We start from the raw sequence: 25,378 nt of genomic DNA, 5'->3' as shown, positions 1-25,378 counted from the left end.
AGCCCGTCACGATACGGGCATCGACGTCGTTCCCGTTCTTTGTCTCGCTCCAGGACCCCGCCACGGCACCCCTTCCACAGTCCCGGACGTTGATCGCCGTCACCTCACCGTCGCGGATCCACCTGTCGGAGCTGTTCGTGGAGCAGCTGCTACCGGTGCTACTCCCGCTCCTCCACTCTGGGATCACGGTCTCATGGTCGGCACCGTTCCCGACGCCACTGCTCCTCCTGATCCCAGGACAGCGGCAGGTCATACACCAGCCTGAACTCCCTTCGTAGTCGTCAGTCAACGGGACAGGCTAGTCAGGCTGAACAGCCTCCTTCGCCGGTGCCACAGCAGGTGCAGTGGCACCGGGCTCCTTGGTTGGCACCGTGGTACCAATGGGCCCTGTGGGCCCTGATGCAGCTACCAATGGTGGCTCGCTCGGTGGCCGGAGCCTCGGAAAGACCGTCGGCCTCCCTCTCTCAGCCTCCCAGAAAGGAGTCAGTGGGGTGTTCATCTCTGGTTCTGCGCCCGAAGGGCGACCAAGTGGTTGGACCTCCAGTATCGGTGGGTACGCAGAGTACCGCACCCCCATCCTCATCCTCCCCGATGAAGCAATTAGGGCCCTTACTCCACCTGTTCCGCAGGAGGACTCTAAGGCCCACCAGGAACTGTTGAAAAGGTATTGAACCTCAACCTTCAAGCCGAGGAGGTGGAGGAACCCTCAGACTCTCTCTTCAACGTCCGCTCGGCCTCGGCACCGGGCAAGGTGGCCCTCCCACTCCATGAAGGGGTGGCAAAAATTTCAACCGCCTTGTGGCAAACCCCGGCTTCCTTGCCCCCCATCTTTAAGAGTGCGGAATGCAAGTACTTTGTGCCCACCAAGGGGCATAAATACCTGTACAACCACCCTGCCCCTAACTCTCTGGTTTTCGAGTCGGTCAACCACAGGGAGAGGCAGGGCCAACCAGCCCCTACTCTGAAAAATAAAGACTCAAGGAAGCTGGACTTATTCGGGAGAGAGGTTTATTCGTCCTCGAGCTTCCAGTTAAGGGTGGCAAACCATTAGGCCCTCCTGGGGCAGTATGAGTTCAATTTGTGGTGCTCTCTGCCCAAATTCGAGGATTCCCTCCAGGAGCGTGACGAGGAGTTCAAGGCTCTGGTAGAGGAGGGTACAGCAGCTGCCAGAGCGACCTTGCACGCAGCATCGGATGCTGCGGATACTGCTGCAAGGTCTGTGGCCTCCACGGTGTCCATGAGGAGGGCGTCGTGGCTCCTGCTGTCGGGGCTGTCCAGCGAGGCACAGAACTCCTTGCAGGACCTTCCGTTCGACGGCAAGGCCCCGTTTGCGGAACAGATGGATGTGAAATTGCAGGGCCTGAACGATTCCCGCACACCACTTAAGACACTTGGGCTCTTTGTTCCGGCTCCAGCCAGGACCAAGTTTAAGCCTCAGCAGGCTCCCAGCCAGGCCACCCACTCTAAATATGAGCCCCTTTATAAAAAGTGACAGGACTATAAGAAACACCCGCGGAGGCAGTCCCGGTCTGCCCCCCAGCCTGGGCCTTCCAAGGGCAAACAGGTGGGGAAACGTCAGTTTTGACGGGACGCCTGGGGGTGACTTACCAGTTCATACCAGGGATCCACCCGCAATAAAGCTTCCCTTCTCCAACCGGTTGTGTGCTTTTCTCCCGGAGAGGTCGCAGCTGACCTCAGACCGTTGGGTCCTCAACACCGTCTCCCGGGGCTACACCCTCCAGTTTACCTCTACCGCACCCAACCACCCTCCGTCCCCGTCACTCCTGGGGGACCCCTCTCATGAGGCCCTGCTCAAGCAGGAGGTGGGGCAGCTCCTTGGCCTAGGAGCGGTGGAAGTGGTGCCAGCGAAGTTCAGACACAAGGAGTACTACTCCCGCTATTTCCTTATCCCGAAGGCCAAAGGGGGGCTCAGGCCCATCTTGGACCTGCGAGGCCTGAACCAGTACATGGTAAAGCTCAAGTTTTGCATGGTCTCTCTGGCCTCCATCATCCCCTCCCTGGTTCCCAGGGACTGGTACGCCGCCCTCGATCTACAGGATGCATACTTCCACATTTATATATTCGAGGGGCACAGGCATTTCCTCCGTTTCATGGTTGGGCAGGAACACTACCAATTTACGGTCCTCCCATTTGGACTGCCCCAGAGTATTCACAAAGTGCATGTCTGTGGTGGTGGCCTACCTCAGACATTGTGGGGTTCAGATCTTCCCCTATCTCGACGACTGGCTGGTCAAGGGCAGCTCCAGGTCGCACGTGCGGGATCATGTGGCACTCCTCCTGTCCATGTGTGCCACCCTGGGCCTGTTGGTAAACGACACCAAGTCCATGTTAGTCCTGGTGTAGCGCATAGAGTTTATCGGGGCAGTCCTGGATGCGACATTGGCCAGGGCCTCCCTCCCACTGGACAGATTCGAGACCCTGAAAGGGCTCATTGACACAGTCACAAAGTTCCCCGTGACCACAGCCAGAGCATGCCTCCAGCTCCTCGGTCACATGTTGGCGTGCACATATGTGGTTTGCCACGCCAGGCTAAGGAAGAGGCCCCTCCAGCTCTGGTTGGCCTCTGTGTTCTCCAGTCCAGAGACAGGATGGACAAAGTCCTCACTGTGCCTGAACTGGTGATCACCTCCCTACAATGGTGGTCTTCCCCAGGGAACATGCTCCACAGGGTCCTGCTCAGGGGCAGGCCCCCATCGGTGGAGCTGATGTCCGACGCGTCGGACCTGGGGTGGGGAGCCCATGTGGGGAACATTCAGACTCAAGATCTGTGGTCCGTGCTGGACTTGCCCTGCATATAAACGTCAAGGAGCTCAGGGTGGTCTGGCTGGCATGCGTGGCCTTCTGCTCGCACCTGGAGGGCAGAGTGGTCAGGGTTCTCATGGACAACACTGCCTCGATGTTTTACATCAACAGGCAAGGTGGAGCCCACTCCTCTGCCCTGTGCCAGGAAGCCCTCAGGCTGTGGGACTTCTGTATAGCCCACGACATTTGCCTACAAGCCCGCCACTTACCAGGTGCCTGGAACTTGCGGGCGGATCATCTGAACCGAGACTTCTCCTCTCAGCATGAGTGGTCACTACACCCAGAGGTGGTGCACAGGATTTTCCAAGAGTGGGGAACTCCCCAGGTGGACCTGTTTGCAACTCAGCAGAACCACCGGTGTCCCCGTTTCTGCTCCGGGGGGTTGGGCATGGGCGCCATCTCCAATGCCTTCCTCCTATCCTGGTTGGGCCAGCTTCCCTATGCCATCCCCCCGATCCCGCTGATCAGCAAGGTCTTGGTGAAGATAAAAACGTACAGGGCCTGGGTCCTCCTGATTGTCCCGGCATGGCTAAGGCAACATTGGTACGGGACTCTCACAAGCCTGGCAGTCGTCCTGCCATGGCTGTTGCCGTCCCACCTGGACCTGCTTTCCCAGTACCAGGGCCATCTCCTCCACCCCCACCTAGTGACATTCCACTTCACGGCATGGCTGTTCAGTGGTTAGGCTGGTAGGAAAGTGTTGGAGAAAAACTGAGTTCTCACTCTTTTGTTTGGGTACAGCAAGGCAGAAGCTTTATTAACTCTTACAATTGTGCAGAGGGAGAGAGCTAAGCAGGTCTCCCAACAGGTAAACAATTACAGCAAGCATTTATACCTTTTGTTACAGACAATAATGAGCAACAACTGCATTTTGTTTATACATAGGTTATTTTGATATTTTGTTTTGCTCACTAATGTAGACTCTTAGTCTACATTCCATATTATTTACACAAGGTCGCAACAACTTTTTACACAGTTCTTTTCCACTTGCCTCACACATTCCTCGCTTTTACAAATTTTGCGTTATTAGGGTTACAGTTAGCCTAACTTTTGCTAACAAACTGTTATGCATTGCAGTTCTTTTCTGACAGTTTTTTTTTTGCTTCCACAAAAGGACGTGCTCGGAAGGGGTTCAGCGCGTCCTTCTGGAAAGCAGGCGGCCCTCCATGTGCAGGGCCTACCTGACGAAGTCTCGATTTTCCCAGTGGGCAGCCGATCGGGGCGTTTCGCCTGTGGCTGCTCCTATCCAACTCATTTTAGACTACCTCCTTCACCTTAGAGCCCAAGGCCTAGCGCCCTTGTCCGTCAAGGTGCACTTGGTGGCCGTATCGGCCTTCCACCAGCCAGTGCAGAGGCACAGGTATTCTCTCATGCTATGACTGGCCGATTCCTTAAGGGGTTGGATCGTCTCTTCCCGTACGTTAGGCCCCCAGTCCTGCAGTGGAACCTGAACTTGGTACTGGCCTGGTTGACGGGTCCCCCGTTTGAGCTGCTAGCTACGTGCTCCTCACATGGAAGGCAGCCTTCCTGGTGGCGATCACGTCAGCTAGACAGGTCTCGGAGCTCAGAGCCTGGACTTCCAACCCCCTGTACACGATGTTCTATAAGGATAAGGTCCAGTTCCGACCACATCCTTCGTTCCTCCCCAAGGTGGTCTCCACCTACGACATGGGTCAGAACATCTTCCTGCCGGTGCTCTGTGTGAGACGGGCTCTGGCCTTTCATCTGGAGCGGACTAAGCCATTCAGGAAGACCTCGCAGCTGTTCATCACCTCGGCCAAACGCATGAGCGGTCGCCCGATCTCCCCTCAGCGGCTCTCCAACTGGATCACCTCGTGTATTCGTACATGTTACGACCTGGCAGGAGTCCCCCTGCCTCCGATCATGAGGGCACACTCGACTAGGGCGCACGCCTCGTCGGCTTCCTTTTTAGCCCATGTTCCCATTCAGGACATTTGTAGGGCTGCCACATGGTCTTCAGTTCACATATTCACCTCACATTATGCGATTGTCTCCCAAACCAGGGAGGATGCTGGGTTCGGCAGGGCTGTACTCCGTCCTGAGAGTCTGTGAACTCCTACCCACCTCTAACAGATATAGCTTGGAATCACCTATTGTGGAATGCACATGAGCAAACACTCAAAGAAGAAAAGACAGTTACCTTTTCCGTAACAGTTCTTCGAGATATGTTGCTCATCTCCATTCCACATCCCGCCTTCCTTCCCCTCTGTTGCAGTTGTCTGGCAAGAAGGAACTGAGGGTGTGGGGAGCGCGCAGTGCCCCTTATACCGCGCCATAGAGGCACCACTCCAGAGGTTGCTAGGGGTGCTCTCCTATGGGTATTGTTAGGGGGAAAACTTCCGGCACCGGTGCACGTGGGGAGCACGCCTGCCTATTGTGGAATGGACATGAACAACACACCTTTTCCGTAACTGGTGTTCTTCGAGATAACTGTCTTTTTCTGCCAGACTGATATGCAAGAAACAGCTAATGACAACTAGAACAATGCTATGCATGTTGGGATTAATGGCCGCAAATAAATTTTTTAAAACCTATGGCACATCGCTATACAAGGCAACCTCGTTTGACCCTGAGATCCCAGTGGAAGAAAGAAATTTGGGCTCTTACATCACGTGCAGTTAACAGATGACAATCAACTCAATCTGCATTTGGGAATAGACTTCCATATTTCTCTTGTCCAAACTGTAGCAACCACAGATGTATCAGGGAAAGGGAGTCTATGCTCAGAGGCTCCACATCAAAGGATTTGGTGTATTCAGGAAAAACAATTACACAATGTTTTGGATAGGAGGGTAGTCCTGGATGCATTGAGTTTTCAGATTACTATTATCCCAAAAGGTGTTGTGGTTGAGAAGTGCTATTGGGCCACTGTTTATATAAAACAGTAAGGACACGCTAGGGTCAGAAAGCCTTGCCTATATAGGAGTGGTTGCAGGATTAGGATTTTTTTTCAATAAATTTTTCAAGTGAACGTTCCAGAATAGAAAGATTCTTGTCTTCGTACAGCACTGAGAAAAAGCTCCATTAGCAAGATATGTCTATCCACTGTAGAAGTAGGATCTTGTAGTTGTCTTGAAGCTCAGGAGCAACACAGGTTTGATAATCCTAACAGTCCCGTACTGGCCCAGTCAGGTAGGGTTCTAAATGCCATTGTAGATGGCCAAAGCCAGGTCCATCAGGCTGAGAATCTGGACTCGGATCTTCATACTGACCGGGATACCCTGCTCTGTCCCATCCCAAGAGATCTTCCCTAACAGCCTGGCTCCTGACAGGATAAGGAGCTCGTAGGCATGGTGATCTTCAAGAATATGCTTTGTTTCTGGTGTTTTTGGAAATCATCTACCAGAAGGACCTACACTTCCAATCGGAAGAGTTTGTAATGTGTCTCAAATTAAAACAAAAAACCGTTTTAGTTTACTTTAAAACTTTGAGGCCTGATTCTCCTTACACCAGTTTTACACTAATACCACTTGATTTCAACAGAGTCACCTGATTTACACCAGTGTGAGTGAAATAAGTTAGTTCATTGGTATATTAATAAACCTTAATGAACAGCATATCTTACTGAGTTTGTGGAGGAGGAATTGGTTTTAAAATAAGTTATGAATATTTGAAAGTACAGGCACGAGCATGCACAGTTTAAAGTTCCAAAGAGAAGCATTCAAAAGTCAGTAAATCTCATGTTAAAGTTGTTCCAGGAAGGAGATCTCTGCTACAGATGTATTGTTTTCTGCTCCTCGTCTACTTGTTAAATGTAAACCTTATCATAATCCAGTTAATGTATTCCTTAAAATATACATACTTCGGAATATGACAGAGTTAGCAGTGCCGGGGCAATTGTAAATCTTAGAATTACCTGATTTTATGTTTGTTTGATCTGACAACCTTATCTTTGCACTTAATTCTAGTGTTTTGCACTTAATACTAAAAATGAGCTCTTTAGAGTTGACCAGAGCCCCAACAAAGAGAGGCAAATATTCCTAGTCTTTGTGGTGAATGTGGAAGAGTAATTTTAATATGAACACAATTAGTTCCTTTTCTCATGTGTATGGAAACAGCCCTAGTTTCTATTTTTTTTTCACCTTTTGCATGCACATACAATAATTAACATTTGTCAAAAGGCTAGCTTTTTGTTTATAAGGTAATGAACTGTCTGTCATAGGTGTGACAAGAGGAGTTAAGTAATATCTTTATTGAACCAACCTCTGTTGGTGAGAGAGACAAGCTCTTCTTCTGTGTGGCTCGAAAGCTTTCCTGTCTCACCAACAGAAGTTGGTCCAATAAAAGATATTACCTCATCCACCTTGTTTCTTTAATATCCTGCCACTGACATGGCTACAACTACACTGTCATATGTGTATCATATATGCCTTATGGAGCTGGAAGTGTGGTCGTGGATGCTGAATTTGATCTGTTGGGTGAACTTCACCTTGTGGGCTTCTGCAGGTTTCACCTTTTAGCTTGAAAAGCTTTTCAAAATGAGTACATAGTTGTTTAGTTTTACCAGTAGCTTCCTGTAGAGTAGATTCCACTGAAACGTTCAAGAATGACAACTTGACAGATAACCAGTAATGTAGGCACTGCATTTTCAAATACATTCTAGGGTTGATGTGTGAGAATGTGAATGAGTATTCTAGAATTTCATTCCATTGTTGATAAAGGAAATATCTGGCCATGGCACTACTTAGGACGGCATGACGGGTCTTGCACCATCTCTATAGGGTTGTAGTTCTTGTAATAAATGGAGTATTGACCAAGAACATAAGGACCAGAATTCATTATAATGTGGTATGTGACCTCCAAGTTATTGCTGCTGTTTCATTTATAACTTTGTGTCTTAATTAAAATGTTTCTATCAGGGCTTTGGAGTGGAGCCTGTAGCTCGAGCGCAGAGCAGCTTTGGAGCAGTGGAGCTGCAGGTTTTTGCCTGGAGCTGGAGCGGAGCCGGAGCACAGCTCCAAAGCCCTGGTTTCTAAAATGGTTTCTTGTTCAAAAAGGGTGGGTACAAAGGCACATCAACTAAAATGAGTGATGATTTGAAAACAGGAAATTATCCAGATTTCATTTAATACGAATTCAAAGTTAGATACCTAACCTTTTTATGGATTAAAATAAAATCATGTTAAGTCTGAGGACTTTTTCCATCTATAGTTTTTGAAGAAGTCTGTTTGCCTGTTTCCTAGAGAATGTTTTTGTTGTTTTAGGCTTAAACAAGTCATATTTAAATTGTGTATCATAACAGAATATTTTTCAAATTCCTTTATCACATTACTGTCAGGGAGTGGAGCAGTTTGCTATTTGAATTTTTGATAGATAGATTCTAAGCAAAGTATACTTGTGCACAAACTCAGAAGATACCAATTAGCTAATAAAGCTTAGATAAAATTGTATAATTGACTTTTGTCAGATGTTTATCATCTTACCCATCCTTGAGGGGACAAGACAATCTATGTTCTAAATTTCTATAATCAAAGACAATTAAAGTTTGATCATGGACAGAAAGGACTGCTGCTTTGGATCTGCATGTATTTACTGTTTGTTAGCAGCTCATCTGCTGAGTTTTGCTGTTAAAATAGTGTTGATAGCTGCTTTTCCCATTAACTGTAAGGCAGTAGTATCTGTCTTGTCTAGTGCAGGAAAATTCAGGATAAACTTAAGAGGTGATACGTTTTACACACACTTGTAGTAGGAGCTAGGTCTGTATTTTTGTTTTATGCTAATAGACTGTTAAGATTTTGGTCCAAAGTAGACAGTCCTTGTACTTTGTACTACCTGATTAAAAATGTAGGAAATCAGTACTGCTGCAGATGAGCCAAGTTATATCTGGCTACTATACCAAACATAAGCTTTAAATTCAAATTTGCTACATATAAAACATGAGAATTACATCTTGAAATTTCCAAGAAGAATTACAGTAGTTCAACAAAACAGGGAGTTCCTGTAATCGGTTTCCTGTTATGTACAGGTTGTGGAAAAACTGAATTCAGACTCAAGAGTTGCTGACAGGGCTACTTCATTTCCATGAGAACATTGTACATTTGTTTAGTTGCTGATGAAGGGAAATTGAAATGAAATATCATCTAAAGGTTAGCTACCTTCACTTTCTGTGACCCTTACTTTTTTGTATGCATAGTTGGGGTCAATAATATCCTTACATGGGCCTATTTAATAGAAGTATTTATGGATACTGGAAGCCCCATTTTCTCTTTGCCCTGCTCTCTCCCCTGACATCTGAGAAGGACCCCCTTTAAGACAATGTGAGAGAAGCATCAGTATGAAGCCCAGCTGCTGAAGAGAAAATCTTCAATGCCTGTGAGGGGAAAAGAAAGCAATACCAGAAGTCAGTGATGATTGTGTGTGGAAGGGTTCACACACACAAAGCTGCAGTCTTGTTGGGGAGACTGACACAATCCCCACCCAACAGATACTTTTTACCCCATAGATGTTCACAAAGCAATCCTTCAAAATGATGTGAGGAGTATTGGGACTAGCTTCCCTGGAGATGTTCCAGGTGAAAAAACTGCTCTCCTTCTACCCCAAAAGAGCCATATCTGCCGGTGGAGGATTGCCAGGGAAGATGGGAAATCAGTATCTGATTTCACTGCCTCTTCACATTATAGCAGAGGGTGGTAACTGTTGCTGAAAGAAACTGGAAGGTCTGAATCCTTAAATACGTACATACCATTCTCTCAGAAAAATAACTGACCAAGTATTATTATTTTTATCATTGGTTATTATTGGTTAATGTCATAATAAAAGCATCCTGACTGGTTATATCACAGTGTTTTAATATCATGTGTTGCAAAGCGCCACAGGAGACACATTAAAGAGCCACTTGCAGCTCAGGAGCCTGAGTATCACTACCCTAGACAAACTTTTAAGAAACTTTCCACTCTAACAGATTGAGGCACGTCACATGCACCAGATCAGTGTGCCTCTCCAGTTGCTGCAGAATTGTCTCATGCTTCTAGCCCTGAACATATTGTCAGAGGAAGGACCTTAGGGGACCTATTGGACCCCAGGAGATGGATCTAGAGCCAGATGATCAAACCTCATCTCATGAGAACATTTGGGTTTCCTCTGCCACCTCCTCCATGAGATTCAGTTCCATGAGCTGGTAGAGAGAATGGCCTCCACACTGAAAATTCTCAGTGTCAGTGGAAGAGGTATCTCATTCCATATTTGACTTTTTGGGGTGTCCTTCCAAGGGTAAAATCACTCTCCCTGTACAGAAGGGGGTACAAACACAGCTGGTTGTAGTACAGTGCCTAGCACACAGGGGTCCTGGTCTGATAGGTGTTGTGGTGATACTACTGATGGTACGGCTGCTACTACTACTCTACTAGTATGTGGCTGAATCCTGCCTCTGGACAAGTTATCTCCAATGGTCTCTACCAGTTGAGGGTTTTTCCTGTTTCATATACACCTTGTTCCTAATGCACTAGCTGCCACTGTTGTTGTCCAGAGAATAAGAGGAAGGATGGGCTCATTTCACCCCGCTGAACAGGAAGTTAAAAAGCTAGATGCCCAGGGAAGAAAGATATTTTCTTCAGCTTCACTGGGCATTAGAGTATATAATTAGCTAGCTGTAGTGTCCAGATACCAGTACTGTCTGTGGGAGAAGATGGCTATATTTGATAAATCCATACCTGAGGAGCAAAAGAAGCTGGTCAAAGCTTTTTTTTCTGAGGACTGGTTAGTAGCCAGATATGCATTAAGAGCTTCCTTTGGCTCCTCAGATGCAGCTTTTAGGATAGCGTCAACTATCACCTTGAGGTGCCATTCATGGATCTGATCATCTGGTCTGCCTCCTGAAGCAAGAACCCAAGTGGAAGGCCTTCCATTTGAGGATGATGAATTCCTTAGTGCTAGAGCTGATATGCAAAAACCAAAGGTTACTAGAGCTATGGCTACAATCCCTCAAGATCTCTCAATCACTTAGAAGATTCGGCGTTCCTACTTGCAGATCCCCCAGACAGCCTATTTTCTTAGTTTTCAGCCTATTTTGCCCCAAAAGATTAAATCAGCAACAGCTGAAAAGAAAAATGTACATGTCTTGCCCAAAAGGGGAACTGGCTACCTCCTCACCTTCTTAGCAAAGATATTTGAGAGCCTCAAACCAGCTATGAGTCATTTACCTACCGCCTAGCTCCCCTCCTCCCTTTGGAAAGCCAACTTTCCCACTCCTTCAGCTTCTGGTGAGTGCCATCATTGCAGTCACAGAAGGATTCAGGAAGTCATTCAGAGGGGTTTCTCCATTCAATTGGACATCCATTTCCTCCCAATCCCTCCTTCAGGGATCCCTATCACCAGTATCTGCTAAGAACAGAAGTCTGCTCACTATTGGAGGCAGGTGCCATAGAAGAAGTCCCCCCCCCCCAAAAAAAAATTGGGAAAGGGATTCTATTCCATATATTTCCGAGGATGAAGGTCTTCCACCCATTCTAGATCTGTGAAAGCTCACTTCAACAACCTGGTAATTCATGGACATTGGAACCCCTGGGAAAAGAATATGTGTATGAACATATTAGAATTGAGAGCAGTTTGGTGTTCTCTCAAGTTCTTCTTTGAGTGATTGCTCATGTGTATTTCACTATAGGTGTGCGTGCTCACCACGTGCACCGGTGCCAGAATTTTTTCCCCTTAGCAGTATCCATAGTGGGGGAGCACCGCTGCGACCCCTGGAGTGGCGCCGGCATATCGCGCCATAAAGGGGGCTGCGTGCTCCCCCCACCCTCAGTTCCTTCTTGCCGCCAGTGAAGGTAGTTGGAACTTGCTCCAGCCTTGGCTGCAGCGTTTATAGCCTTAGTGGTATCCAGTTTCACTGAACTTTCCTTGCTGAACTTTTCTTCCGTTAGTGCCTGGCTTGGGGCATGCCCCATGGCCCAGGCTTCAAGTCGTGCGACTCTTGTCACAACTCTGTGCCCAGAAGCGATCCACACACTCAGTGTCTTCTCTGTCTGGGCGAGGCTCACATTAGTGAGCGTTGTAAGATTTGCCGCTCCTTCAAGCCTCGGACTAAGCGGGAGCGGTGAGATCCGACTCCGCTCTTTGCTAATGGAGTCGACGTTGGCCCCGGCACGGCGCGTCAACCCGACTCCGTGCCCGGCACCGCGTCTTTGGTACGCAGCGAGGCACCGTCGTAGACTCGGCACTGCTCTCCCCGTAAGAAGCAAGGGAAGACTCAGCAGCTTCGAGAGAAGGAGAGGGGTGAGGCCAGACCCGAGTTGGGCAGCCCACGATCCCCATCGGGACAGAGACCTCCGACTCGCGCTGAGCGGAGTAGTCCGGTCCCGTCTGCACGAGCCTCGCCTGAAGTGCGCATGCCTTCGACGCCAGAGGCAGCTCAGGCCGCACGTGATATCCTAGCCCTTCCGGTGCCGGGAGTGCCACCTCAGTCGGGCCCCCGGTCCCGTGGAAAGCCTCCTCTCCCTGGGAGCTGTGGAAAGGGTACCTTGGGATTTCCAGGGCAAGGGATTCTACTCTAGGTATTTCCTCATCCCGAAGGTGAAGGGCGGGCTTCGGCCCATCCTCGACCTGCGGAATCTCAACCGCTTTCTGGTTCGTTGCAAATTCCGCATGGTGTCCCTGGCCTCTATTATTCCATCCCTAGACCAGGGGGATTGGTTTGCGGCACTGGACTCCAGGATGCGTACTTCCACATCCACATATTCAAGGGTCACAGGCGTTTCCTCTGTTTTCTGGTGGGTCAGGACCACTTCCAGTTTATGGTCCTCCCCTTTGGCCTCTCTACTGCCCCCAGGGTATTTACAAAGTGCATGGCGGTGGTGGCGGCCGACCTCAGGAGGAAAGGGCTGCAGATCTTCCCCTACCTCAATGACTGGCTGCTCAAGGGCCGGTCTCTGGTGCAGCAGCAGATGAATTTCCTGCTGGACACCTGCGCAGATCTAGGCCTACTGGTGAACGAGGAGAAATCCACTTTAATTCCAGTTCAGCGCATAAGCTTTATGGGGTGCTGTTAGATTCCCGGGTGGCCACTGCCTCCTTCCCACGGGACAGATTCGAGACGCTCAAAGCTCTCATCGCCTCGGTCACGACCTTTCCGGTAACCACGGCACGGGTGTGCCTTCAAATCCTAGGCCACGTGGCAGCATGCACCTATGTGGTGCGACATGCCAGGTTCCGGATGAAGCCCCTTCAGTTTTGGCTGGCCTCCCGGTACTCCCAGGCCAGGGACGGCCTGGACAAAGTCCTCACGGTGCCGCCAATGATGGTGGCAGACCTCCAATGGTGGTCCCTCCCGAGCAACATGCCCCCTCCCTCACTAGATCTAGTGTTGGATGCCTTGGACCTGGGCTGGGGAGCCCACGTGGGGGTCTTCAGGACCCAGGGTATGTGGTCACCAGAGGAACTGACCCTGCACATAAACATCAGGGACCTCAGGGCCGTACGCCTGGCATGTGTGGCATTTTGCCAGCACATACAAGGGAAGGTGGTCAGAGTCCTCACAGACAACACGACCGCCATGTATTATGTCAACAAGCAGGGGGGCACGCGTTCCCGGGCCTTATGCCAGGAAGCCCAGCTCCTGTGGGAATTCTGTATAGCCCACAACATACTCCTGCGGGCCTTTTACCTGCCCGGCAAGAGCAACACGCTCGCGTACCGACTGAGCAGGGTGTTCTCCCAACATCATGAGTGGTCCCTGCACAAGGAGGTGGCCAGGTGGATCTTCCTACAGTGGGGCACTCCCCAGGTAGACCTGTTCGCTACCGCCCAGAATCGCCTGAGTCCACAATTCTGCTCCAGGGTGGGAGAGGGCGAAGGGGTGATATCGGACGCGTTCCTGATCCCATGGTCGGGGCATCTGTTTTACGCCTTCCCACCCTTCCCCCTAATAGGCAGGGTCCTACAGAAGGTGAAGTCAGACGGGGCGAAGGTTAGCCTCATAGCCCCGGTTGGGCCCGTCAACATTGGTATGGGACCCTACTACAACTCTTAGCGGCCCCCCCTTGCAGACTGCCGCTTCGCCCGGACCTCCTCTCCCAGGAGGAAGGTCGTCTCCTCCATCCCAATCTAGCCGCGCTCCACCTGACAGCATTGCTACTCCATGGTTAAATGAGGAGGAAGGGAGGTGTTCTGAGGATGTGAGAAGGGTCCTGCTGGAAAGTAGGAAACCCTCCACGCGTCGAACCTACCTGGCTAAGTGGTATCGGTTCTCTATATGGGCAAGGGATAGAGGTTCCTCTCCCTCTTCCACATCTATCCAGCTTGTCCTCGATTACCTCCTGTCCCTTACTACCCAAGGCTGACACCCTCCTCCATCAGGGTACACCTGGTGGCCATTTCGGCTTTCCATCCCCCTGTGCATGGCCTGTCTGTTTTCTCATCACATGACAGCCCGGTTTCTGAAAGGGTTAGATTGGGCATTCCCTTACGCCAGACCCCCGGTCCTGCTCTGGGACCTAAACCTGGTACTCTCCCGCCTCACAGGGCCTCCCTTTGAGCCATTAGCCACGTGTTTGTGGAAGGTGGCGTTCTTAGTGGCTATCACCTCAGCCCGCCGGGTCTCCGAGCTCAGGGCCCTGACCTCTGAACTGCCGGATACGGTCTTCCATAAGGACAAGCTTCAGCTCCGCCCTCACCCCGCCTTTTTGTCGAAGGTTGTCGCGGCTTTTCACATGGATCAGGATATTTTCCTCCCGATCCTCTGTCCTAAGCCCCATTCCTCCAATGAGGAACGCCGCATGCACATGTTAGACGTGCGCAGAGCGCTGGCCTTTTATCTGGACAGAACCAGGCCATTTAGGAAGCCTCCCTAGCTGTTCATTGCTTCGGCCAAGCGCATGAGATGACAACTGGTGTGCACCCAGCGGATTTCCCTCTGGATCACCTCGTGCATTCGCACCTGTTACGACCTGGCAGGGATTCCCCCACCTCCTATTGTGAAGGCTCATTCGATGAGAGCCCAGGCCTCGTCAGCGGTCTATGTGGTTCATGTCCCCATTCAGGACATCTGTAGGGCTGCTACGTGGTCCTCCGTCCACACTTTTTCATCGCATTATGCAATCGTCTCCCAAACGAGGGATGACACGGGGTTTGGTAGGGCGGTGCTCCACCCGGGTAACCCTTAAAACTTTACACTTAAACTCCTACCCACCTCCATCAGGTTTAGCTTGGAGTCACCTATAGTGGAATACACATGAGCAATCACTCGAAGAAGAAAGGACAGTTACCTGTTCCGTAACTGGCGTTCTTCGAGATGTGTTGCTCAGGTGTATTCCACGTCCCGCCCTCCTTCCCCTCTGTCGGAGTTGTCTGGCAAGAAGGAACTGAGGGTGGTGGGGAGCACACAGCCCCCTTTATGGTGCGATATGCCGGCGCCACTCCAGGGGTCGCAGCGGTGCTCCCCCACTATGGATACTGCTAAGGGAAAAACTTGCGGCACCAGAGCACGTGGCGAGCACGCACACCTATAGTGGAATACACCTGAGCAACACATCTCGAAGAACGCCAGTTACGGAACAGGTAACTGTCCTTTCTTTCTCCCTCATCTGCAAGACAAAGTGATACAAGTGGGTCAGATAATATGACAGCAATGTTCTATGTCAGCAAACAAGGAGGAGCTCATTCTAGACAGCTGTGCAAGGAAGCTGTGGAATTGTGGAACTGGTACGTTCATCATGACATTTATCCCATAGAGCAAGTCAACAGCTCATAGATCTTTTGAGCAGGAATAGAAGACAGCAGCACAAATAGTCACTTGAAGAATTCAGTAGTAATGAGAGATTCTCTTTGGGAGTATCCACGGATAGATCTGTTTGCAATGAAATGCAATTCAAAATGTCCAAAGATTTGTTTTAGAGCAGAAGCAGACATTCTGTAAGTGTTGTAAGTAAGACCACAAGAAGTAATTCTTCCACTGTACTCCACGCTGATTAGGCCTCAACTGGAGCATTGTGTCCAGTTTTGGGCACCACATTTCAGGAAAGATGTGGACAAATTGGCGATAGTCCAGAGAAAAAAGCAACAAAAATAGTTTGTTTTCTAGACCTTTACTCATGAGGGAAGATTGAAAAAATTGGGTTTGTTTAGTCTGGAGAAGAGAAGACTGAGAGGGGACTTGAAAATTGTTACAAGGAGGAGGGAGAAAAATTGTTGTTCTTAACCTCTGAGGATAGGACAAGAAGCAATGGGCTTAAATTGCAGCAAGGGAGGTTTAGGTTGGACATTAGGAGAAACTTCCTGTCAGGGTAGTTAAGCACTGGAATAAATTGCCTGGAGAGGTTGTGGAATCTCCATCATTGACGATTTTTAAGAGCAGGTTAGACACAAACCTGTCAGGAATGGTCTAGATAATACTTAGTCCTGCCTTGAGTGCAGGGGACTGAACTTGATGACCTCTTGAGATCTCTTCCAGTCCTATGATTCTACGATTCTGTCCATATCAGATGCGTTTCTGATCTACTGGGGAATAGATTTTCTCTATGGTGTTCCCCATCTATACTCATTCAAAGTATTATAAAGAAAATAAGACAGAACAAGGTCAGAATATTTTGACTTGGGGCAAGAAAGAAATGGCTTACAGACCATCATCTATCCAAAATAGTGTTTGTCTCTCAGGGTATGTCTACGCTACAGGATTACTCCGATTTTACAGAATTTGATTTTTGGCAACCGATTGTATAAAGTCGAGTGTATGCGGCTACACTAACCACATTAATTCGGCGGTGTGCGTCCATGTACCGAGGCTAGCGTTGACTTCCGGAGCGTTGCACTGTGGGTAGCTATCCCATAGTTTCAGCAGTCTCCCCCGCCCATTGGAATTCTGGGTTGAGATCCCAATGCCTTATGGGGCAAAAAACATTGTCGCTGGTGGTTCAGGGTACAGCCTCACCCTTCCCTCCGTGAAAGCAATGGCAGACAACCGTTTCACGCCTTTTTTCCTTGGTGAACTGTGCAGACGCCATACCACAGCAAGCATGGAGCCCGCTCAGTTCAAGACAGCAGTCATGAACATTGTAAACACCTCGCACATTATCGTGCAGTTTATGCTGAACCAAGACCTGAAAAACCAGGTGAGGAGGAGGCGGCTACGGCAGCGTGGCAACGAGAGAGATGAGGACATGGACATGGACACAGAATTCTCTCAAACCGCGCTTTGGAGATTAACATGCTGTTAATGGGGCAGGTTATAACGGTGGAACGCCGATTCTGGGCCCGAGAAACAAGCACAGACTGGTGGGACCGCATAGTGTTGCAGGTGTGGGACGATTCCCAGTGGCTGTGAAACTTTCGCATGCATAAAGGGCACTTTCATGGAACTTTGTGACTTGCTTTCCCCTGCCCTGAAGCGCCAGAATACCAAGATGAGAGCAGCCCTCACAGTTGAGAAGCGAGTGGCAATAGCTCCGTGGAAGCTTGCAACGCCAGACAGCTACCGGTCAGTCGGGAATCAATTTGGAGTGGGCAAATCTACTGTGGGGGCTGCTGTGATGCAAGTAGCCAAAGCAATCACTGAGCTGCTGCTACCAAAGGTAGTGACTCTGGGAAATGTGCAGGTCATAGTAGATGACTTTGCTACAATGGGATTCCCTAACAGTGGTGGAGCGATAGATGGAACCCATATCCCTGTCTTGGCACCAGGGCAGCCAGTACATAAACTGCAAGGGGTACTTTTCAATGGTGCTGCAAGCACTGGTGGATCACAAGGGACGTTTCACCAACATCAACATGGGATGGCCAGGAAGGGTTCAGGAACACTAATCTGTTTAAACAGCTGCAGCAAGGGATTTACTTCCCAGACCAGAAAATAACTGTTGGGGAAGTTGAAATGCCTATAGTTATCCTTGGGGACCCAGCCTACCCCTTAGTGCCATGGCTCATGAAGCCATATCCAGGCAGCCTGGACAGTAGTTAGGAGCTGTTCAACTGCAGACTGAGCAAGTGCAGAATGGTGGTAGAATGTGCATTTGGACATTTAAAGGGTCGCTGGCGCACTTTACTGACTCACTCAGACCTCAGCCAAACCAATATTCCCATTGTTATTGCTGCTTGCTGTGTGCTCCACAATCTCTGTGAGAGTAAAGGAGAGACCTTTATGGCAGGGTGGGAGGTTGAGGCAAATTGCCTGGCCACTGATTACGCGCAGCCAGACACCAGGGCGATTAGAAGAGCACACCAGGAAGCGCTGCGCATCAGAGAAGCTTTGAAAACCAGTTTCATGACTGGCCAGGCTACGGTGTGAAAGTTCTGTTTGTTTTTCCTTGATGAAAACCCGCCCCCTTGATTGACTCATTCCCTGTAAGCAACCCACCCTCCCCCTTCGATCACAGCTTGCTTTCAAATGAAATAGTCGCTGTTGTTTAAAAATCGTGTATTATTTATTAATTGATTATAAAAAGAGGGAGAGAACTGACAAGGTAGCCCGGGTGGGGTTTGGGAGGAGGGAAGGAAAAGGCTACTTCAAAAGTTCAGAATAATGACAGCCTTTTGCTTGGGCTGTCCACTGGGGTGGAGTGGCAGGGTGCACGGGGCTTCCCTCCTCCCCCCCGCGTTCTTATACGTCTGGGTGAGGAGGCTATGGAACTTGGGGAGGGGGGAGGGCGGTTATACAGGGGCTGCAGCGGCACTCTGTGAGCCTGCTGCCATTCCTGAAGCTCCACCAGACGCCGGAGCATGTCCGTTTGCTCACGCAGCAGCCCCAGCGTTGCATCCTGCCTCCTCTGATCCTCCTGATGCCATCTCTCATCTCGAGCGTCCTTCCTCTCTTCACGTTGGTCCCTCCTGTCCTCACATTGGTCCTTCCTGTCCTCACGTTCACTGGCATCTTTCCTGTACTTTGATACCGTGTCCTTCCACTCATTCAGATGAGCTCTTTTATTGTGGGTCGATTGCATGATTTACGAGAATATTTCATCTTGCGTGCATTTTTTTCGCTGCCTTATCTGAGATAGCCTTTGGGACGGAGGAGGGAAGCTTGAAAAATTTGCAGCTGCGGGAGGGAGGGAAAAAAGGGAGAGAAGTATTTAAAAAGATACATTTTACAGAACAATGCTTATACTCTTTCATGGTGAACAACACTATTCACATTATATAGCACATGTGATTTCGGTACAAGGTCGCATTTTGCATCTTAATATTGAGTGCCTGCGACTTTGGTGTTAGAGGTCACAGACGCAGGTCCGGGCAACAGAATTCGGCTTGCATGCGGCCATGGTAAGCCATTGTCTTTCGGCTTCTGCAACCTTCATTAAAGCAGCGCCCTCCTTTCCCATACCAAGCAAAGCCCGTTGAGTGCTGCGGTTTTCCTGTTAACGTTCAGCAGCAGAAACCAAACTAAACCCCCCCACTACCCATCCAATTCTCTGGGATGATCTCTTTACCCCTCCCCCCATCGCGTGGCTGGTATCAGGGAAGATCCCCGCTAGCCAAACGCAAAAAGCTCAGCGCCAATGCCCCCTCCCCCCCCACCGCTTGGCTAACTGCAGGGGAGGATTTCTTTTCAGCCACAGGCAAACAGCCCAGTAGGAACGGCCACCTCTGTCCCCTTAATTAAATTCCTGTATTTCAACCAGGTTACCATGAATGAGATCACTCTCCTGAGGATAACACAGCGAGATAAAGAACGGATGTTCCTTGAATGCCAGCTCAAACACAGGGACCATACGCTGCCAGGCTTTGTCATGCAATGATACCAGATTACTTGCTACTAGCATGGCGTGGTCAAGTGTCCTACCATGGAGGACGGAATAAGGCTGCACTGCCCAGAAACCTTCTGCAAAGGCTTTTGGAGTACCTCCAGGAGAGCTTCATGGAGATGTCCCTGGAGGATTTCCGCTCCATCCCCAGACCCGTTAACAGACTTTTCCAGTAGCTGTACTGGCCGCGAATGCATCCCAAGTCCTCAGGGCAAATTAATCATTAAACATGCTTGCTTTTAAACCATGTTTTATATTTACAAAGGTACACTCACCGGAGGTCCCTTCCATGGCTTCATGGTCTGGGATAATGCCTTGGGAGGGTACTTCAGTCAGGCTGAGAAAAAGATCCTGGCTGTTGGGGAGAACGGAGTGCTGTGTGCTCTCCGCAGTTCATCATCCTCCTCCTCATCTTCCCCGTCTGCAGAATCCTCAGGCATGGCTGAGAGTACTCCCTCTTCGGGAATCCACGGTCAGGGGTGGGGTAGGGGTGGGGTAGTGGTGGCGGCCCCCCCCCTAGAATTGCATGCAGCTCAGCGTAGAAGTGGCATGTCTGCGGCTCTGCACTGGACCTTCCATTTGCTTCTTTGGTTTTCTGGTACGCTTGTCTGAGCTCCTTAACTTTCACGTGGCACTGATATGAGTCCCTATTGTGGCCTCTCTCCATCGTGCCCTTGGAGATTTTTTTCAAATGTTTTGGCATTTCGTCTTTTGGAACGTAGTTCTGCTAGCATGGAATCCTCTCCCCGTATAGCAATCGGATCCAGTACCTCCCGTACGGTCCATACTGGTGCTCTTTTTCGATTCTCGGACTGCATGGTTACCTGTGGTGATGAGCTCTGCGTGGTCACCTGTGCCCTCCACGCTGAGCAAACAGAAAATGAAATTCAAAAGTTCGCTGTGCTTTTCCTATCTACCTGACCAGTGCATGTGAGTTTAGAGTGCTGACTAGAGCGGTCACAATTGTGCAATGTGGGATAGCTCCCGGAGGCCAATACCGTCGAATTTCGTTCACACTAACCCTAATTTGAACCAGCAGTGTTGATTTCAGCGCTACTCCCCTCGTCGGAGAGGAGTACAGAAATCGATTTTAAGAGCCCTTTATGTCGAAGTAAATGGCTTCATTGTGTGGACGGGTACAGTGTTAATTCGATTTAATGCTGCTAAATTCGACCTAAACTCATAGTGTAGACCAGGCCTCAGTAACCACAGATTTCCTGACCCATATGAGTGGTTGGATTTACTTCTCAGCACCACACTCTTGATAGCGTGGACCATGGGACCTTGAAATGTCCCATTTGATTTGAATTCAACAGATTTTACTAAATTCCAGTAACAATCAACCTGCGGCTGCTATGACCACAAATGGAAAAAGTTTTCTATTTGGGCAAATAATATTAACAGAGATCCAGCATCAGCCTCCTCTATTCAGTCCCTTCTAGAGTATCTGCTTCATTTTAAGCCATTAGGAGACTCTATATTATTCATTAAAGTACACTTAGCTATTTCTGTGCAGCAGGTACTAACTGACAAGACTGTATTTACCCATGGTACAGCTGAGAGATTCATGGAAGAATTAATGAACGTTTTATCATCCAGTCAAAGAACCTACACTAAGAAGGGATCTTAACAGGACGGCTTGAGTTAAATTGAAAGTGGGTTTATTCACTGATGTAAAATTTTTTTAGTTATTTTCCTAAGGAAAGGTTCATTTTCTGGAGTTGGTATAACCATTAAAACATGTTGATTTGCAAATAGATATAGCCTTTACACTAAATTTGGTAAGTTTTATTAGCCAAGAAGATGCACTTTATTTTTGCAAATGTATTTAAACAATTACAGATGCTCCCCGACTTACTCAAGCGTTCTGTTCCGGAACGCCTTGCATAAGTCGGAAACGTATACACAACCATTATGCCAAAAAAAAACCCCTCCGATTTCTAGTTTACGGAACTTTTTCCGTAAGTGCGGATTTGCATAAGTCGGGTTTGCGTAACCTGGGAGGCATCTGTATGTAGCTTAACATACATTTATTCAGTCTCTTCATTTTTACATTTTGTTATGTTAGAAAATCGTGAATATTTCTTACGATACGATTTTTTACTTAGACTTTGTCAGGCTGCATTTGAGTGGGAATTGGAAATTGTATTGTTAAATGTGAAGTGAATTAAGGTCTTAAGGTATGGAAAAGGTTGAGAACCACCACATTATGAAAAGTAAGGGGAATAACTTCTAAAATTAAAGTTCAAAAGTGCTGTGTTTCAAGATATTTAGAAATATGTTAGTGTGTGAATTGTGGAGTTTGTGAGGACTGTGTTGGTTTAGCTTGGGGAGACCAAATAAATGTGAAGAAAATAGAACCGCATTTTATAAAGGGAACATTTAAAAATGTTTCCTGTGCAAAAATTAATGGTTTACTTTAAACACATGTATAGAAGATTCTATTGTCCTCTGAAGAGTTATTGTGCCCAAATTTGGAAACTAAATTGTCTCATGAAAATATAAACAGTAATTTTAGTTCTGTCTGAATTAAAAATTTTAGTGAAGCCTTGACTGTGGAGTTGTTTCTAATACCTTATTGTCTCCATAGTGTGGGGGCGGAGGAATGGGAGTTCCTAGGTCAGGTGAAAACTGTAGTAAGTTTAATAGTCATCTATTGTTGAACCAGTATGCAAGGACTGTTTTATAGCTTTATGTTGGTCTACATTTTAGATGCGCAAAGCAGTGTGATGACTGAGAAGGGGAGTAGGTATTGAATTGGCTAAGGTTAGCATTTGCAAATAGCCTATCTAGAGTAAATAAATACAGTTCTGGCTTCTGCTCACCTTGATTTGCCGATTATGGACTCTTTGATCTTAAGGTATTTTCTGATTTATGTCCCTGTGTATGCAGTACTAAGAATTTTCTTGCATTGAGTTTGGTAACATTGGCCTTAACTGCTGATTGAGCCAAGACTTCTCATTTCACTTTTTTCAGTTTGGAGTTAGACCAGTAGTTGAAACAAAAAGACTACACAAATAAAGTGGAAAGACTTAAATCTGTTAGCCAAACAAGTTATAGTTTTCTATTAACCAGATTTTTCTGTTCCTTTTTTCTGAGCTATGAGCTCCAGGAAACTTTGCGCCAGCAACACTACACCAGTGTTAAATTGAAAAAAAATGTTAATCCATTTATAGTTTACTGTGCTTAACTATATGCAAGATAGTCCATTTACATACCTGTAAAAAGACTAAATTGGTACAGACGTGTATGTGTAACTACAGCTAAATCAATCTGCAACTTGCTGATCTTTATTTTCACCTTTTTTTTTAACATTGTGGTGAATGGTAACCGGAAAATTAAAATAAGATTAATACTCTTAATGTTGTTTGGAACCAGTAAAGCGCAAAAACCCCAAAATTACTATGAGGTAGATCAGTGATACTCAGACTGAGGCTCAAGAGCCACAAGTGGCTCTTGAATGTCTCCCCTGCGGCTCTTTGCAGCACATATTAAAACACCGTGTGATTTAATTATTAACTAATCTAAGTTACTAACCACTCAAGATGCTTTTACCGTGTTATTAATCAATTGTAGTTGATAAAATAATACTTGGTCAGTCATTTTGCTGTGAGAATAGTATACACTAAATATTTCCCCGTCACACTGTTTTTAAATATAAATATATAGTACTATAGTAAAGGAAACAGTGAATTCACATTACTGTGGCTCTTTTGGGTAATGTTGATCGCTAATTTAGCTCCTGAGGTCTGAGTATCACTGAGGTAGATGAATGAAGGTGGTCCAGTTCAGATTGCTATTATATTGTTGTTTAATAGTTATATAGAACATCTTTTAAGCTTGGTACATTATGAAGATAACTGTCCATGCCACTTAGTGCTCTAAAATCTAAATATCGCATATATAATTGATGATAGGCAAAGGGGGGTTGTAGGGGATGGAAGAGAGAGATTAATGGTTTTAACCATTTTACCAAACATTATAGAGGAAGATGTGACAAAATTTGGCACGGGCCTGAATTTGTGGAAAGAAGAATGTGAAAAGTGAGTTTGAGTGACCAAGAAGACTGTGGACTGGTCAGTAGTGATAGAGAAGAGGGAAAGGGTAGGTAGTGCAGAAGGAAAGAGGAGTTCTGTGTTTGACAAGTTTTGTTTTGAGAAAGTGGTGTTAAGACATCCATGAGGAAATATCAGAAAGACAGGAAGATAGATGAGTCTGGAAAGAATAGGAGAGAGTGGATTGGAGAGAGAGATTTAAGTAATCAACACAGGGATAGTAAGACACCATGGGAGTATATTAGGTCATTCAGGGAGTGTGTGTAGAGGAAAGAGAAGAGAGGATGAAGGACAGACTTTTTGGGAACAACAACAGAGAAAGAATGCAGCACTGAAGGAGTACCTTGCAAGGTGTGGGAGGTTAGGATGGCAGGGGTATAGTAATACAGAAGCCCAAGGAAAAGAGGGTCTTCAATGTAGCATAGAAAATGTGCATACAAAAGAGTGGCCATGACTTGGCAAGGAGTTCATTTGTGACTACTGGGTTAATTGTTTGCAGTGTTTTTGTAGCTGTGTTTGTCCCATGATACTAGAGAGACAAGGCAGGTGAGATAATATTTTTTTATCTGACCAACTTCCATTGGTGAAAGAGACAAGCTTTCAAGTTACACAGAGCTCTTCTGAAGGACACCTACCTTGTCTCTCTATTGGATTAATTGTAAATTGAGTGGTTAGGAAATAAGCTGGGCTGGAGCAGATCAAGAAAGCAGTTGGTGGACAGAAGTTGAGGCATAAGGAAGAGCCAGCCTGTTCAAGGAGGGTGAAAGTTAATCACCTATTACAATGTATAGGTACAATACTTTGTTGTATAATTGTTTTAATAAGTTGTGCTTCATAGTTCTGATTAAACTATAAAGTATTTTTATTAATTTTTAGGGAGAAAGGAACAATGGCTTTGATGTCCTCTATCATAACATGAAACATGGACATCTGTCAACAAAAGATTTAGCAGATTTTATAAGAGAAAGGTAAGTATTTACCTTACTATTCCTGAATCTTAGCACACCTGTGTGTGTTTACTTTTGAAAGTTTGATTACATAATGTGATGGTATGCCTATTTTTTATGGCTTTCACAGGCTCTGCTATATTTTTCACCCCTTTCAAGGTTCTTTAGGCATACTCTGCTTACAAATGCATGTTGCCTCTTTCACTTCAGTTATTAGTTCATTTCTACTGTGCGGCAGGGCCGCCCAGAGGGGTGGGGAAGTGGGGCAATTTGCCCCGGGCCCTGCAGGATCCCCCCCCACTTCCGCCTTTCCCCATCCCCCGGTGCCTCAGTGCGCCGCGTCCAGGAGCGGCCCTGGACAGCACTGCAGCGGCGTGGCTTGGGCGGGGCCTGAGGTCCTCCCGCTCGGAGCCGTGTGGTAAGGTGGCGGGGTGCGAGCTCTGGCGGGCTGAGCAGCAGGAGCTCCTGGACGCGGCTCGCTCAGGCTCTGGGAGAGCGGGGAGGCGGCATGGCAAGCCCCTCTGAGCAGGGCACCCCCCCCCCAGCTCCGAGCCCAGCCCCTCTGAGCCGGGCACACCCCGACCCCATTCCCCCCCCCAGCTCTGACCCTCGCTTCCGAGCCCAGCCCCTCTGAGCCGGGCACCCACTCGCCCCCATCCCCCGCCGAGCCCCTCTAAGCCGGGCACCCCTCCCGACCCCATCCCCCGCCTAGCCCTGACCCCCAGCTCTGAGCCCAGCCCCTCTGAGCCGGACACCCACCCGTCCCCATCCCCTACCCAGCCCCTCTAAGCCAGGCACCCCCCCCAACCCCATCCCCCGCCCAGCCCTGACCCCCAGCTCCGAGCCAGCCCCTCTGAGCCGGGCACCCCCC

General features: G+C 48.1%; 1 protein-coding gene across 2 annotated transcripts in view; it reads left to right on the top strand.

The window, feature by feature from the left end:
- Nucleotides 1–25,378, top strand: part of FCHO2 (FCH domain only 2) — a 216,385-nt gene that overhangs the window by 12,301 nt on the left and 178,706 nt on the right. For both annotated transcript variants that reach the window (XM_024223692.2, XM_024223703.2), the window contains exon 2: nucleotides 24,437–24,528. In XM_024223692.2, the coding sequence (XP_024079460.1) occupies nucleotides 24,437–24,528 (92 nt within the window). The remainder of the gene's footprint in view (nucleotides 1–24,436; nucleotides 24,529–25,378) is intronic.

The sequence above is a fragment of the Terrapene carolina genome, unplaced genomic scaffold (assembly GCF_002925995.2).
Source record: "Terrapene carolina triunguis isolate 2854851 unplaced genomic scaffold, T_m_triunguis-2.0 Scaffold69, whole genome shotgun sequence".
Taxonomy (NCBI): domain Eukaryota; kingdom Metazoa; phylum Chordata; order Testudines; family Emydidae; genus Terrapene; species Terrapene triunguis.
Note: the sequence above shows the minus strand (reverse complement) of the source record. Positions and strands in the feature narration are given on the sequence as shown.